At 43.2% G+C, this 16,388-nt stretch overlaps 1 protein-coding gene across 1 annotated transcript in view; it reads left to right on the forward strand.

Moving 5' to 3' along the window:
* mgat4b (alpha-1,3-mannosyl-glycoprotein 4-beta-N-acetylglucosaminyltransferase B) overlaps positions 1–16,388 on the forward strand; it is a 187,292-nt gene that overhangs the window by 110,927 nt on the left and 59,977 nt on the right. Inside the window, exon 4 of the mRNA XM_063000866.1 lies at positions 4,509–4,642. Within this exon, the coding sequence (XP_062856936.1) occupies positions 4,509–4,642 (134 nt within the window). The remainder of the gene's footprint in view (positions 1–4,508; positions 4,643–16,388) is intronic.

The raw sequence follows: 16,388 nt of genomic DNA on the forward strand, positions 1-16,388 counted from the left end.
AATGCCACCAGAAACCTCGAAGCAACCGAAAGACTCTCAACAGTTAGCCTTAGCTGCAGATATCTCAGCTAGCGACGGGGCTAATCAAGAAGCGAGTGATGAGGATCTACCGCTGATGTGGGAGAAGATCTCTAACAGAATACTGCAAACGATCAGTGAGAGGTTTGACAAATTTGGACAAGCTTTGTCTCAGATACGGATGTGTCTCAGGTCCTGTTTTGTCTCAGGAAGTGCTGTCTCAAGTACTGATTTGTCTCAGGTTCAACTTTGTCTCAGGCCCAACTTTGTCTCAGGTCCAGCTTTGTTTCAAGACAAGCTCTGTCTCAGGTCCAGCTCTGTCTCAGATACTGATTTGTCTCAGGTCCAGCTTTGTCTAAGAACAAGATCTGTCTCAGGTCCAGCTTTGTCTAAGAACAAGATATGTCTCAGGACAAGCTTTGTCTCAAATGCTTATTTGTCTCATGTCCAGCTCTATCTCAGGTCTAGCTCTGTCTCAGGATAAGCTCTGTCTCAGGTCTGGCTCTCTCGCAGATAATGATTTGTCTCAGGACAAGCTCTGTCTCATGTCCAGCTCTGTCTCAGGACAAGCTCTGTCTCAGGTCTAGCTCTCTCTCAGGTACTGATTTGTCTCAGGTCAAGCGTTGTCTAACAAGATCTGTCTCAAGACTAGCTTTTTCTCAAATGCTGATTTGTCTCAGGTCCAGTTTTGTCTCAGGACAAGCTCCATCTTGATTTGTCTCTGACCCAATTTTCTCTCAGGTCCAGCTTTTTCTCAGGTCCAGTTTTGTCTCAGGTCCAGCTCTGTCTCAGGACAAGCTCTGTCTCAGATACTGATTTGTCTCAGGTCCAGCTCTGTCTCAGATACGGATGTCTCAGGTCCGGTTTTGTTTCAGGACAAGCTCCGTCTCAGGTCCAGCTCTGTCTTAGGCCCAACTTTGTCTCAGGACAAGCTCTGTTTTAGGTACTAATTTGTCTCAGGTCCAGCTCTGTCTCAGTTTCAGCTTTGTCTTAGATATTGATTTGTCTCAGGTCCAGTTTTGTCTCAGGTCCAGCTTTTTCTTAGATACTGCCTTGTCTCAGGCCCAACTTTGTCTCATATACAAAAGGGTTAAGAGTCTCCATGATGAAATTCAGACTAACTGGTTTAAACTGTGAGTTCATTTTTTAACTTTGATATTCAGTGTGATTTTGAATCAGTGGGTCGATGATTCTGGTTTCTGATGACCGGTGTTACGTCACAATTTATATCAGTAAAGATTTAAATCATTCATTTATTAAGATCCTATAGCAGATCTTCATTAGACCTGGATTAAGACCTGGTGCACATTATTTGGGACTCTGTGTTTCATATTTATCGTCTGATAGACGTTCCGATGCAGATTTGAATATATTGAAATATTCATGTATTCATGTATTCAGGACGTTCACACTCCACTGTGTAAGTGAGCTCGGATGGTTTCTCTCAGCTGACTGAGCGGATTTGCTGCCACTTTCACTTTCAATTAGTGACTCGTCTCATTTTCTCTCTGTCATTCAGTTTGAGCTCATCTGCTTCTCTTTTGCTTCTCATTTCCCTTGCACATGACGTTTCTGAAGCATCATCTCTCTACAGTGGGATTAAAGCCTGGTTTATGCTTCTTTAAATGCTCGCTGAGGCATTTTGGAGATGAATCTGTTAACAAAGTTCTGAAACGTTGCTGTTTATGATCGAGTTTATCACCCGTCTCCGCTTTCATTTCCAAGCTACCGCTTTGCTGATATACACTATATGAACAAAAGTATTTGGACACCTGACCATGAGCCTGCTGGACGTCCCACTTCAAAAACAAATGCTGTTTAAGTAAAGTGACCTCTGTGTGATCTTTTCAGCTACAACAACAGCCACTATTCTGAGAAGGCTTCTCATGAGACTTTAAAGTACTGTGTGAATTTTGTATGTGGGAATTCATGCCCAACAGACTGGGCACTTATGCTGGTCAAGAAAGCTTCAACTGAGCTGTTGAGTGAGACTGAGGTCAGGACTCTGTGCAGGACACTGGAGTTTATTTAAATCAAGCTTTTCTTATGTCAGGGTTATATTTGGGTTTGGGTTATATCAGGAGTTTGGGTTATATCAGGGGTTTGGGTTATATTGGGGTTTAGGTTATATTGGGGTTTGGGTTATATCAGGGGTTTGGGTTATATTGTGGTTTAGGTTATATTGTGGTTTGGGTTATATCAGGGGTTTGGGTTATATTGTGGTTTGGGTTATATTGGGGTTTAGGTTATATTGGGGTTTGGGTTATATCAGGGGTTTGGGTTATATTGGGGTTATATTAGGTTTTGGGTAATTTTGGGATTGGGTTATATTAAGGTTAGGGTTTTATTGGGGTTAGGGTTACATTAGGGTTGGGGTTTATTAGGGTTACATTAGGGTTATATTAGAATTATATTAGGGTTAGGGTTACATTAGGGTTAGGGTTATGTTAGGGTTAGGGTTAAATTATGGTTAGGGTTACATTATGGTTAGGGTTACATTAGGGTTAGGGTTATATTAGGGTTAGGGTTAAATTATGGTTAGGGTTACATTAGGGTTAAGGTTACATTAGGGTTAAGGTTATATTAGGTTTGAGGTTTTATTAGGGTTACATTAGGGTTAGGGTTATATTATATTAGGGTTAGAGTTAGGGTTAGGGTTACATTAGGGTTAGGGTTATATTATATTAGGGTTAGAGTTTCATTAGGGTTAGGGTTATATTAGGGTTAGGGTTTCATTAGGGTTGAGGTTACATTAGGGTTAGAGTTTCATTAGGGTTAGGGTTTCATTAGGGTTAGGGTTATATTATATTAGGGTTAGAGTTACATTAGGGTAAGGGTTATATTAGGGTTAGGGTTTCATTAGGGTTGAGGTTACAGTAGGGTTAGAGTTATATTAGGGTTAGGGTTTCATTAGGGTTGTGGTTACATTAGGGTTAGAGTTATATTATATTAGGGTTAGAGTTCCATTAGGGTTAGGATTTCATTAGGGTTAGAGTTTCATTAGGGTTAGGGTTATATTATATTAGGATTAGAGTTTAATTAGGGTTATATTATTTTAGGGTTAGAGTTAGGGTTAGGGTTAGGATTACGTTAGGGTTAGGGTTAGGATTACGTTAGGGTTAGGGTTATATTATATTAGGGTTAGAGTTACATTATATTTGGGTTAGAGTTTCATTAGGGTTAGGGTTATATTAGGGTTAGGGTTTCATTAGGGTTGAGGTTACATTAGGGTTAGAGTTTTATTATATTATGGTTAGAGTTCCATTAGGGTTAGGATTTCATTAGGGTTAGGATTTCATTAGGGTTAGGCTTATATTATATTAGGGTTAGAGTTTCATTAGGCTTAGAGTTCCATTAGGGTTATATTATATTAGGGTTAGAGTTAGGGTTAGGGTAACATTAGGGTTAGGGTTATATTATATTAGGGTTACAGTTTCATTAGGGTTAGGCTTATATTAGGGTTAGGGTTTCATTAGGGTTGAGGTTACATTAGGGTTAGAGTTATATTATATTAGGGTTAGAGTTCCATTAGGCTTAGGGTTATTTTAGGGTTAGGGTTACATTAGGGTTGAGGTTACATTAGGGTTAAAGTTATATATTAGGGTTAGAGTTTCATTAGGGTTAGGATTTCATTAGGGTTAGAGTTTCATTAGGGTTATATTATATTAGGGTTAGAGTTTCATTAGGGTTAGGGTTTCATTAGGGTTAGGGTTATATTAGGGTTAGGGTTATATTATATTAGGGTTAGAGTTTCATTCGGCTTAGAGTTTTATTAGGGTTATATTATATTAGGGTTAGAGTTTCATTAGGGTTAGGGTTTCATCAGGGTTAGGGTTATATTAGGGTTAGGGTTAGATTACGGTTTTATTAGCGTTATATTAGGGTTAGGGTTACATTAGGGTTAGGGTTTCATTAGGGTAAGGGTTATATTAGGGTTAGGGTTATATTAGGGTTTTATTAGCGTTATATTAGGGTTTGAGTTATATTAGGGCTACATTAGGGTTGAGTTTATTTAGGGTTAAATTAGGGTTACATTAGGGTCACTGGAGTTTCTTTAATTTGAGCTTTTCTTATATTAGGGTTACATTACGGTTATATCAGGGGTTTTGGTTATATCAGGGGTTTGGGTTATATTGGGGTTATATTAGGTTTTGTGTAATTTTGGAATTGGGTTATATTAGGGTTAGGGTTTTATTGGGGTTAGTGTCATATTAGGGTTAGGGTTAGGGTTACATTAGGGTTGGAGTTTTATTAGGGTTACATTAGGGTTAGGGTTACATTAGGGTTATATTACAGATGTAAGTCTGTAACGGGGAACAACCAGAGGTCCAGTACTAGGAGCAGTAAGGATAAAGGAGCTCTCTATAGATACAGGCGAGACAATGAAGGGTTAAACTCATCGTTGTTTTTGTCCTCATGGTAGATTTGGTTGGTTTTGTTTGATCCCGTCCACTGACTGTAATTAATGACGTTTCTTGTCTGTGTTTCAGTGTCGATAGTGATGGGCGTGCCCAGCGTGAAGAGGGAGGTGCACTCCTACCTGACCGACACTCTCAGTTCCCTGATGTCCGAGTTAAGTCAGACAGAAAAAGATGACTGCGTCATTGTGGTCTTCATCGCTGAGGTAGGACTACAACTCCCAGCATGAACAGCAATGAAATCTGGTTTAGTTTTGACACAACTTTGGGTCCTTGAGCAAGGCCCTTAACAATACATTGTTTTTGGTCCCAATTGTGACTCACAAATGTCTGAAAGTATTTTGTTGAACATTTATCTTATTTAAAAATTATAACATTCTGATGATCCATCATCACATGTCCAAAAGTATTTGGACACCTGACCATAAGCTTGTTGGACGTCCCATTTAAAAACAAATGGTATTAAAATGGTATTTTCAGCCACTTTTCTGAGAAGACTTCTCACAAGACTTTGAGATATGTCTGTAGGAATTTGTGCCCACTCAGTCAAATGATGACAGCATTTGTATGGCTGGCTGGGCACTGATAATGGTCAAGAAAGCCTCGGTTGATTTAACATCAGATTAAACAGAATTAACCTGTTATTTGAGGTAGATCAAATATGCAAAGTAATTAATGTTTGTGGCTTATGTGTAGTCTTGTTTGCATAATGTGTGTGTGTTTTTGTGTGTGTGTGTGTGTGTGTGTGTGTGTGTGTGTGTGTGCTGATAGCGTTTGTTCCTTTAATTATATTGAACATGATTTGAACATTCAGCAGGTTCTCGTCTTATGAACTGCTTGTTTGCATTGGTGTTTGCATAATGTGTGTGTATGTGTGTATATGCGTGTGTATGTACAGTGTATCACAAAAGTGAGTACACCCCTCACATTTCTGCAGATATTTAAGTATATCTTTTCATGGGACAACACTGACAAAATGACACTTTGACACAATGAAAAGTAGTCTGTGTGCAGCTTATATAACAGTGTAAATTTATTCTTCCCTCAAAATAACTCAATATACAGCCATTAATGTCTAAACCACCGGCAACAAAAGTGAGTACACCCCTTAGTGAAAGTTCCTGAAGTGTCAATATTTTGTGTGGCCACCATTATTTCCCAGAACTGCCTTAACTCTCCTGGGCATGGAGTTTACCAGAGCTTCACAGATTGCCACTGGAATGCTTTTCCACTCCTCCATGACGACATCACGGAGCTGGCGGATATTCTAGACTTTGCGCTCCTCCACCTTCCGCTTGAGGATGCCCAAAAGATGTTCTATTGGGTTTAGGTCTGGAGACATGCTTGGCCAGTCCATCACCTTTACCCTCAGCCTCCTCAATAAAGCAGTGGTCGTCTTAGAGGTGTGTTTGAGGTCATTATCATGCTGGAACACTGCCCTGCGACCCAGTTTCCGGAGGGAGGGGATCATGCTCTGCTTCAGTATTTCACAGTACATATTGGAGTTCATGTGTCCCTCAATGAAATGTAACTCCCCAACACCTGCTGCACTCATGCAGCCCCAGACCATGGCATTCCCACCACCATGCTTGACTGTAGGCATGACACACTTATCTTTGTACTCCTCACCTGATTGCCGCCACACATGCTTGAGACCATCTGAACCAAACAAATTAATCTTGGTCTCATCAGACCATAGGACATGGTTCCAGTAATCCATGTCCTTTGTTGACATGTCTTCAGCAAACTGTTTGCGGGCTTTCTTGTGTAGAGACTTCAGAAGAGGCTTCCTTCTGGGGTGACAGCCATGCAGACCAATTTGATGTAGTGTGCGGCGTATGGTCTGAGCACTGACAGGCTGACCCCCCACCTTTTTAATCTCTGCAGCAATGCTGACAACACTCCTGCGCCTATCTTTCAAAGACAGCAGTTGGATGTGACGCTGAGCACGTGCACTCAGCTTCTTTGGACGACCAACGCGAGGTCTGTTCTGAGTGGACCCTGCTCTTTTAAAATGCTGGATGATCTTGGCCACTGTGCTGCAGCTCAGTTTCAGGGTGTTGGCAATCTTCTTGTAGCCTTGGCCATCTTCATGTAGCGCAACAATTCGTCTCTTAAGATCCTCAGAGAGTTCTTTGCCATGAGGTGCCATGTTGGAACTTTCAGTGACCAGTATGAGAAAGTGTGAGAGCTGTACTACTAAATTGAACACACCTGCTCCCTATGCACACCTGAGACCTAGTAACACTAACGAGTCACATGACATTTTGGAGGGAAAATGACAAGCAGTGCTCAATTTGGACATTTAGGGGTGTAGTCTCTTAGGGGTGTACTCACTTTTGTTGCCGGTGGTTTAGACATTAATGGCTGTATATTGAGTTATTTTAAGGGAAGAATAAATTTACACTGTTATATAAGCTGCACACAGACTACTTTTCATTGTGTCAAAGTGTCATTTTGTCAGTGTTGTCCCATGAAAAGATATACTTAAATATCTGCAGAAATGTGAGGGGTGTACTCACTTTTGTGATACACTGTATGTGTATATATATATGTGTGTATGTACAGTGTATCACAAAAGTAAGTACACCCCTCACATTTCTGCAAATATTTCATTATATCTTTTCATGGGACAACACTATAGACATGAAACTTGGATATAACTTCGAGTAGTCAGTGTACAGCTTGTATAGCAGTGTAGATTTACTGTCTTCTGAAAATAACTCAACACACAGCCATTAATGTCTAAATAGCTGGCAACATAAGTGAGTACACCCCACAGTGAACATGTCCAAATTGTGCCCAAATGTGTCGTTGTCCCTCCCTGGTGTCATGTGTCAAGGTCCCAGGTGTAAATGGGGAGCAGGGCTGTTAAATTTGGTGTTTTGGGTACAATTCTCTCATACTGGCCATTGGATATTCAACATGGCACCTCATGGCAAAGAACTCTCTGAGGATGTGAGAAATAGAATTGTTGCTCTCCACAAAGATGGCCTGGGCTATAAGAAGATTGCTAACACCCTGAAACTGAGCTACAGCATGGTGGCCAAGGTCATACAGCGGTTTTCCAGGACAGGTTCCACTCGGAACAGGCTTCGCCAGGGTCGACCAAAGAAGTTGAGTCCACGTGTTCGGCGTCATATTCAGAGGTTGGCTTTAAAAAATAGACACATGAGTGCTGCCAGCATTGCTGCAGAGGTTGAAGACGTGGGAGGTCAGCCTGTCAGTGCTCAGACCATACGCCGCACACTGCATCAACTCGGTCTGCATGGTCGTCATCCCAGATGGTCGTCATCCCATCTCACTTATGTTGCCAGCCATTTAGACATGAATGGCTGTGTGTTGAGTTATTTTCAGAAGACAGTAAATCTACACTGCTATACAAGCTGTACACTGACTACTCTAAGTTATATCCAAGTTTCATGTCTATAGTGTTGTCCCATGAAAAAATATAATAAAATATTTGCAGAAATGTGAGGGGTGTACTTACTTTTGTGATACACTGTATATGTGTGTATAGGTGTATGTATATGTATATATAATTTTAAACACCTCACTGTCACTGCTGGACTGAGAATAGTCCACCAACCAAAAATATCCAGTCAGCAGCGCCCCATGGGCAGCGTCCTGTGACCACTGATGAAGGGCTAGAAGATGACCGACTCAAACAGCAGCAATAGATGAGCGATCGTCTCTGACTTTACATCTACAAGGTTGACCAACTAGGTAGGAGTGTGTAATAGAGTGGACAGTGAGTGGACACGGTATTTAAAAACTTCGTCAGCACTGCTGTGTCTGATCCACTCATACCAGCACAACACACACTAACACACCACCACCATGTCAGTGTCACTGCAGTGCTGAGAATGATCCACCACCTAAATAATACCTGCTCTGTGGTGGTCCTGTGGGGGTCCTGACCAGTGAAGAACAGGGTGAAAGGGAGTTTAAAAAAAGCATGTAGAGAAACCGATGGACTACAGTCAGTAATTGTAGAACTACAAAGTGGTTCTACAGTGTATCACAAAAGTGAGTACACCCCTCACATTTCTGCAGATATTTAAGTATATCTTTTCATGGGACAACACTGACAAAATGACACTTTGACACAATGAAAAGTAGTCTGTGTGCAGCTTATATAACAGTGTAAATTTATTCTTCCCTCAAAATAACTCAATATACAGCCATTAATGTCTAAACCACCGGCAACAAAAGTGAGTACACCCCTTAGTGAAAGTTCCTGAAGTGTCAATATTTTGTGTGGCCACCATTATTTCCCAGAACTGCCTTAACTCTCCTGGGCATGGAGTTTACCAGAGCTTCACAGGTTGCCACTGGAATGCTTTTCCACTCCTCCATGACGACATCACGGAGCTGGTGGATATTCGAGACTTTGCGCTCCTCCACCTTCCGCTTGAGGATGCCCAATAGATTGTTCTATTGGGTTTAGGTCTGGAGACATGCTTGGCCAGTCCATCACCTTTACCCTCAGCCTCTTCAATAAAGCAGTGGTCGTCTTAGAGGTGTGTTTGGGGTCATTATCATGCTGGAACACTGCCCTGCGACCCAGTTTCCGGAGGGAGGTGATCATGCTCTGCTTCAGTATTTCACAGTACATATTGGAGTTCATGTGTCCCTCAATGAAATGTAACTCCCCAACACCTGCTGCACTCATGCAGCCCCAGACCATGGCATTCCCACCACCATGCTTGACTGTAGGCATGACACACTTATCTTTGTACTCCTCACCTGATTGCCGCCACACATGCTTGAGACCATCTGAACCAAACAAATTAATCTTGGTCTCATCAGACCATAGGACATGGTTCCAGTAATCCATGTCCTTTGTTGACATGTCTTCAGCAAACTGTTTGCGGGCTTTCTTGTGTAGAGACTTCAGAAGAGGCTTCCTTCTGGGGTGACAGCCATGCAGACCAATTTGATGTAGTGTGCGGCGTATGGTCTGAGCACTGACAGGCTGACCCCCCACCTTTTCAATCTCTGCAGCAATGCTGACAGCACTCCTGCGCCTATCTTTCAAAGACAGCAGTTGGATGTGACGCTGAGCACGTGCACTCAGCTTCTTTGGACGACCAACGCGAGGTCTGTTCTGAGTGGACCCTGCTCTTTTAAAACGCTGGATGATCTTGGCCACTGTGCTGCAGCTTAGTTTCAGGGTGTTGGCAATCTTCTTGTAGCCTTGGCCATCTTCATGTAGCGCAACAATTCGTCTTTTAAGATCGTCAGAGAGTTCTTTGCCATGAGGTGCCATGTTGGAACTTTCAGTGACCAGTATGAGAGAGTGTGAGAGCTGTACTACTAAATTGAACACACCTGCTCCCTATGCACACCTGAGACCTAGTAACACTAACAAATCACATGACATTTTGGAGGGAAAATGACAAGCAGTGCTCAATTTGGACATTTAGGGGTGTAGTCTCTTAGGGGTGTACTCACTTTTGTTGCCGGTGGTTTAGACATTAATGGCTGTATATTGAGTTATTTTGAGGGAAGAATAAATTTACACTGTTATATAAGCTGCACACAGACTACTTTTCATTGTGTCAAAGTGTCATTTTGTCAGTGTTGTCCCATGAAAAGATATACTTAAATATCTGCAGAAATGTGAGGGGTGTACTCACTTTTGTGATACACTGTATATGGTAAGTGGAGCTGAGATAAAGGACAGTGAGTGTAGAAACAAAGAGGTGGTTTTAATGTTATGGCTGATCGGTGTATGTGTGTCTATGTGTATACATGTGTGTGTATATGTTTCTGTTTCTGTATATATGTGTATGTGTATATATGTTTGTGTGTGTATATACAGTACATGTGTGTATGTGTATACATGTGTGTATATATGCATTTGTGTGTATATATGTTTGTGTGTGTATATATGTGTGTGTATGTATTAGCGGGTCAGCAGTCTCTTCCTTTCATGAAGTGAAGGTCAGTGCACTTGCAAAGATAACAGGAGAACTTGTTACCATGGCGATCCCACCAGGTCTGGATAAACCATCCCATGATATTACGCTAATGGGCCGCTTGCTAGCAACCTCGACCCCGCTAACGAACCTCCCGCTGCAGAGCCGGAAACAAAACTCAGCCAGTAGACTATCTGCTCAGTCCAATTACAGCTGTGTGTGTGTGTGTGTGTGTGTGTGTGTGTGTGTGTTCTATAAGCATTATACACCAGTGAGCTCAAATGTTACTACACCTGTTAGCAACTGTAACAGATCCCTAATCATCACATGTGAGATTGTTCAGGAAGAGGCATGTGATTCACATTTCTGGTCATAATGTTTTGGCTCATCGTTGTATATTTAAGGTTATTCTGTCGTGGTTTGATGGTTTGATTGGTCACAGACTGGTAACACGTGTGCCGATATGGAGATGACACTTGGGCTTGGATCTGTTGTCCACAGGGCTTCAGGGACACAGAGGGTGGAAATTTTGGTCTGGCTGTACTCACTGGTATTGGTTAGGACACTGATAGGTCACACTGGGTAACAGCTGCTGTCTGATTGGTTACAGTGGTACTGGGGCAATGGGGGACTGAAGTAGAGCCTGACTGGATAAAGTTGCATCATCTGACTGGAAATTTCTGAGCAGTTGACATTGGGAGAGAAAACAGCACTCTGGTTTGTGAGCTGTGGTTATACTGGTTCTAGTGGTACTGAGAGCAAGAGCTAGAATTATTATAGTGACACTGGGGTGGAAACTGCAGTCTAATTGGTAACAGTGGCATTGGGTAAGGGTTCTTCAGTCCAGATGGTTATTGTGGTATTGGGCAATGGAACTGCAACCTGGGAGGTTATTGTGGCATTGGGCAAGGAAATGCAGCCCAGATGGTTATGTGGCATTCAGCAAAGGACCTGCAACCCAGGTGGTTATTGTGGTACTGGGCAAGTGGCTTGCAACCTGATTGATTAATGTAGCATTGGGCAAGAGACCTGCAAGCCGGTTAGTTATTATGGCATTGGGCAAGAGCCTGCGGTCCAGTTGATTATTGTAGCACTGAGCAAGGAACTGGGCAAGAAAATGCAGTCCAGTTGGTTATTGTGGCATTGGACTAGGGAGCTACGACCAGGTTTGTTATTGTTGCACTGGGCAAGAGACCTGCAACATGGTTAATTATTGTGGCTTTGGACTTGGGAGCTGGAGTTTGGTTTGTCATTGTGTTATTGGGCAAAAAACCTGAAACTTGGTTGGTCATTGTGGCATTGGGCACGGAAATGCAGTCCAGTTGGTTATTGTAGCACTGGGCAAAGGACCTGCAACCTGGTTGGTTATCATTGGGCAAATGACCTGGAACTGGGTTGGTTATTGTGGCATTAGACTAGGGAGCTGGAGCTTGGTTGGTTATCGCGTCATTGGGCAAAGGACCTGCAACTCAGGTGGTTATTGTGGTATTGGGGAAGAGACCTGCAGCATAGTTGGTTATTGTGGCACTGGGCAAGGAACCTACAGTCCAGTTAGTTGTTATAGCATTGGGAAACGGACCTGGAACTCGGTTGGAAATTGTGGCATTGGGCAAGGGACCTGCTACCTGGTTGGTTATTGTGGCATTTGACTAGGGAGCTGCAACCCGATTTGTTATTGTGGGAGTCCAGTTGGTTATCGCATCATTGGGCAAAGAACCTGGAACTCATCTGGTTATAGTGGCACTGGACTAGGGGGCTGGAGTTTGTTTGGTTATTGGGTCATTGGGCAAAGGACATGCAACTCAGGTGGTTATTGTGGCATTGGGCAAGAGAACCACAGTGCAGTTGGATACTGTGGCACTGGTTTAGGGAGCTGGAGTTTGGTTGGTTATTGCGATATTGGGCAAAGAACCTGGAACTTTCTTGTGGCACTGGGCAAGGAAATGCAGTCCAGTTGGTCAATATGGCATTGGGCAAGAGACCTGCAACCTGGGTGGTTATTGTGGCATTAGTTAAGGGACCTGAAACTCGTTTGGTAATTGCGACATTGGGCAAGGGAACCACAGTCCAGTTGGGTATTGTGGCACTGGGCAAGAGACTTGCAGTCCAGTTGATTATTATGGCATTGAGCAAGGAACCTGCAACACGGTTGATTATTGTGACACTGGAAAAGGACCTGGAACTCGGTTATTGTTATACTGGGCAAGAAAATGCATTCCAGTTGGTTATTGTGGCATTGGGCAGGGAACCTGGAACTTGGTTGGTTATTGTGACATTGGGCAAAGGACCTGGTTGGTTATTGTGGGAGTCCAGTTTGTTATTGTGGTACTGGGCAAGAGACCTGCAACCTGGTTTGTTATTGTGGCTTTGGACTAGGGAGCTGGAGTTTGGTTGGTTAACGCCTTATTGGGTAAAGGACTCGGATCTCGGGTGGTTATTGTGGGAGTCCAGTTTGTTATTGTGGCATTGGGCAAGGGACCTGCAGTCCAGTTAGTTATTGTGGCAAAATGCATTTCATGTAAATCCAGTCCAGTTGGATACTGTGGCATTGGGCAACACGATTTGTTATTGTGGCACTGGGTAAGAGACCTGCGCTGAAATTTGGTTGGTTATCGCATCATTTGGAAAAGAACCTGCAACCCACTTGGTTATTGTGGCATTGGGCAAGGTAACAATACTTCAGTTGGTTATTGTGGCACTGGTCAAGGGGCTTGCAACCTGGTTGGTTATTGTGACACTGGGAAAAGGACCTGGAACTCAGTTGGTTATTGAGGTACTGGGTAGGGAAATGCAGTCCACTTGGTTGTTGTGGCACTGGGCAAGGAAATGCAGTCCAGTTGGTTATTGCGGGCAAGAGACCCCCAACATTGTTGGTTATTGTGGCTTTGGACTAGGGAGCTGGAGTTTGGTAGGTTTTTACTTCAAATAACCTGGAACTCAGGTAGTTATTGTGGCATTGGGCAAAGAGCTGCAACCTGGTTGGTTATCACTGGGCAAAAGACCTGGATCTGGGTTGGTTATTGTGGGAGTCCAGTTGGTTATTGTGGTATTGGACTAGGGAGCTGATTTTGTGTTTATGTGCCTGATAAATTTTGTTTATTTAATTATTGTTTTTGTCTTTGACCCATTTTTGGGGTTGGTTTAAATGATGAACCGATTGGTTGCAGTTTAAATACCGCTAATGCTTAAACACCAGACCGTCGCCTCACATGTAAACAGACGGGTCGGAAGCGTTTGCTGTAGCGTACAGCCGCGCTGCTGCGTGTAGTTTTTGTAAACAACACGAACATGACAGTCTATACACAGTGATATAGGAACTCAGGTGCTCACTCGAGTGCTTTCTGTCGAGTGTTCCTGGCACGTCTGCGTCCTGTGGAACAGCTTGTACGCAGGAACGCTCAGACGGCGGTCGTGGACGGGGGATGTCGGCGAGGGTGCAGTTCTTCTGTGTCTTCTTGCAGTTATAATTAAGAATTATTTCCATACGTTGAATAATTACAGCCGTAATGGCTTCATAAGATGCCGCCGCCTCCTCGGCACCCGGTGCGGACTGGAGACTGGCACGCCCACCGCCATCTGTTCCTCTGTGCCCACGTGTGTGCAGAATGAAGCAGAGTGTAGTGAAGCGAATGAAAAAGTAAGCAGACACTTTATTCAAAGCGACTTACTGGGAAAGGGGACAGCGGTAGCTCAGCGGTTAAGATACTGGACTAGTAATCATGAGGTTGTTGGTTCAAGCCCCACCGTTGCCATGTTGCAAGGCCCTTAACCCTCAATTGCTTAGATTGTATATTGTCACAGTACTGTCACAACTGTACATTGCTTTGGATTAAAGCATTTGCCAAGTGCCAGTGTAAATGTAGTAATCATAAGGTTGCCAGTTCAAGCCCCATCGTCACCAAGATGCCATTGTCGGGCCCCTGAGCAAGGCCCTTAACCCTCAATTGCTTAGATTGTATATTGTCACAGTACTGTCACAACTGTAAGTTGATTTGGATAAAAGCATTTGCTTATTGCCAAACATGTAAATGTAGTAATCATAAGGTTGCCAGTTCAAGCCCCATCGTCACCAAGATGCCATTGTCGGGCCCCTGATCAAGGCCCTTAACCCTTAATTGCTTGAACTGTATTCAGTGATAATTGAAGTCGCTTTGGATGAAAATGTCTGCTAAATGCTGCGATGGTTTTGCTCAGGGGTCCAACCGGAGCACATTTGCAGCGATGGGGCTTGAACCAGTGACCTTCTGATTATTAATACAGCACTTTAAACACTGAGCTAGCACCAAAAAAATGCATCATATGCACTACATAGTGTGTAACTGTGCTGTGGGAGGTGCACTAGTTACTACATAGACATACTACACTATATGTCCAAAAGTATTTGGACGCCTGACCATGAGCTTGTCGGACGTCCCATTTCAGAGTGACGTCTGTGTGATCTGTTCAGCTAGAACAACAGCCGCTCTTCTGATAAGACTTCTCACAAGACTTTGAGTATGTCTGTGGGAATTTGTACCCGTTCTGTCAAAATATGACAGCATTTGTATGCCTGGGCACTGATGTTGATGTTCCAGTTCATTCCAGAGCTGTTGAGTGGTGCTGAGGTCAGGGATCTGTAGAGGACACTGGGGTTACTTTATAGATCTTGGGGGCACAGGGGTACAGTCATGCTGGAACAGGAAAGAGTCTTCCCTAAACTGTTGCTGCAAAGCTGGAAGCATATAATTTCCTTTATATAACAGATTTTTTTACACCTGTCAACACTTGTGGGCTAAAACACACAAATTCAATCATTAGAAGGGGCGTCCCTATACTTTTGGACATTTAGTGTATTTAGTACACTAGGATGTGGTCTGGCTTTACTCATGTCCCCCCTCAGGAAGGAAAAATGGTCTTTTAAACGTTAAAAGTTTCATTTCTGTTCCCTTTTAAGTTAAAATATTTAGAGTTCCTCCAGGCGCTGCGGGACGAGCGAGCGTGTAGCTGTGAGGACGGGGTACGTCAAAAACATTCCCAGAGGAACCCCTTTATCAACTCATTAAATAAGAATAAATCAATTTACAGGAATAAAACAACTCACTGTGTGTGTGTGTGTGTGTGTGTGTGTGTGTGTGCTGATCTGTACCCTTTTAAACTCAGGTCTTAATTAAAATGAGAGATGACGTGCTCAGACTGGACTCTGTGTAAAAGGAGGAGAGAGTCTGGGGATAAACACACACACACACACGCACACACATAGACAGACACAGTGACACACACACATACATACACACAGAGACACACACAAACAGACATACACACACACACATACATGCACACACAGAGACACACACTTATGTACACACATATACACACACACAGTCACACACAGACACACACACATACAGAGACACACAGACACACACATACAAACATACACACACACACACACACACACAGACGTACTCACACACATTCACAAACACAGAGACACACACACACACACAGACACGGTGACACACAGACACAGTGACACACACATATACATGCACACACAGAGACACACACACACATAGACAGACATACATACACACAGACACACACACACACACACACACAGACACACACAAACAGACATAGACACACATACATACACACACGTACATACATACAGAGACACACACAGAGACACACACAGACACACACAAACAGACATACACACACGTACATACATACAGACACACAAAGACACTCACACACAGACACACACACACACACAGAGACACACACACAGACACACACACAGACACACACACACAGAGACACACACACACAGACACACACACACAGAGAAACACACAGACACACATGCACACACAGTCACACACACAGAGACACACACAGACACACACAGAGACACACACACACAGACACACACACACACAGAGACACACACACAGACACACGCACACACAGTCACACAGAGATACACACACACAGACACACACGCACACACACACACACACACAGAGACACACAGACAAACACA

Source organism: Trichomycterus rosablanca, chromosome 8 (genome assembly GCF_030014385.1).
Source record: "Trichomycterus rosablanca isolate fTriRos1 chromosome 8, fTriRos1.hap1, whole genome shotgun sequence".
Classification (NCBI taxonomy): Eukaryota; Metazoa; Chordata; class Actinopteri; order Siluriformes; family Trichomycteridae; genus Trichomycterus; species Trichomycterus rosablanca.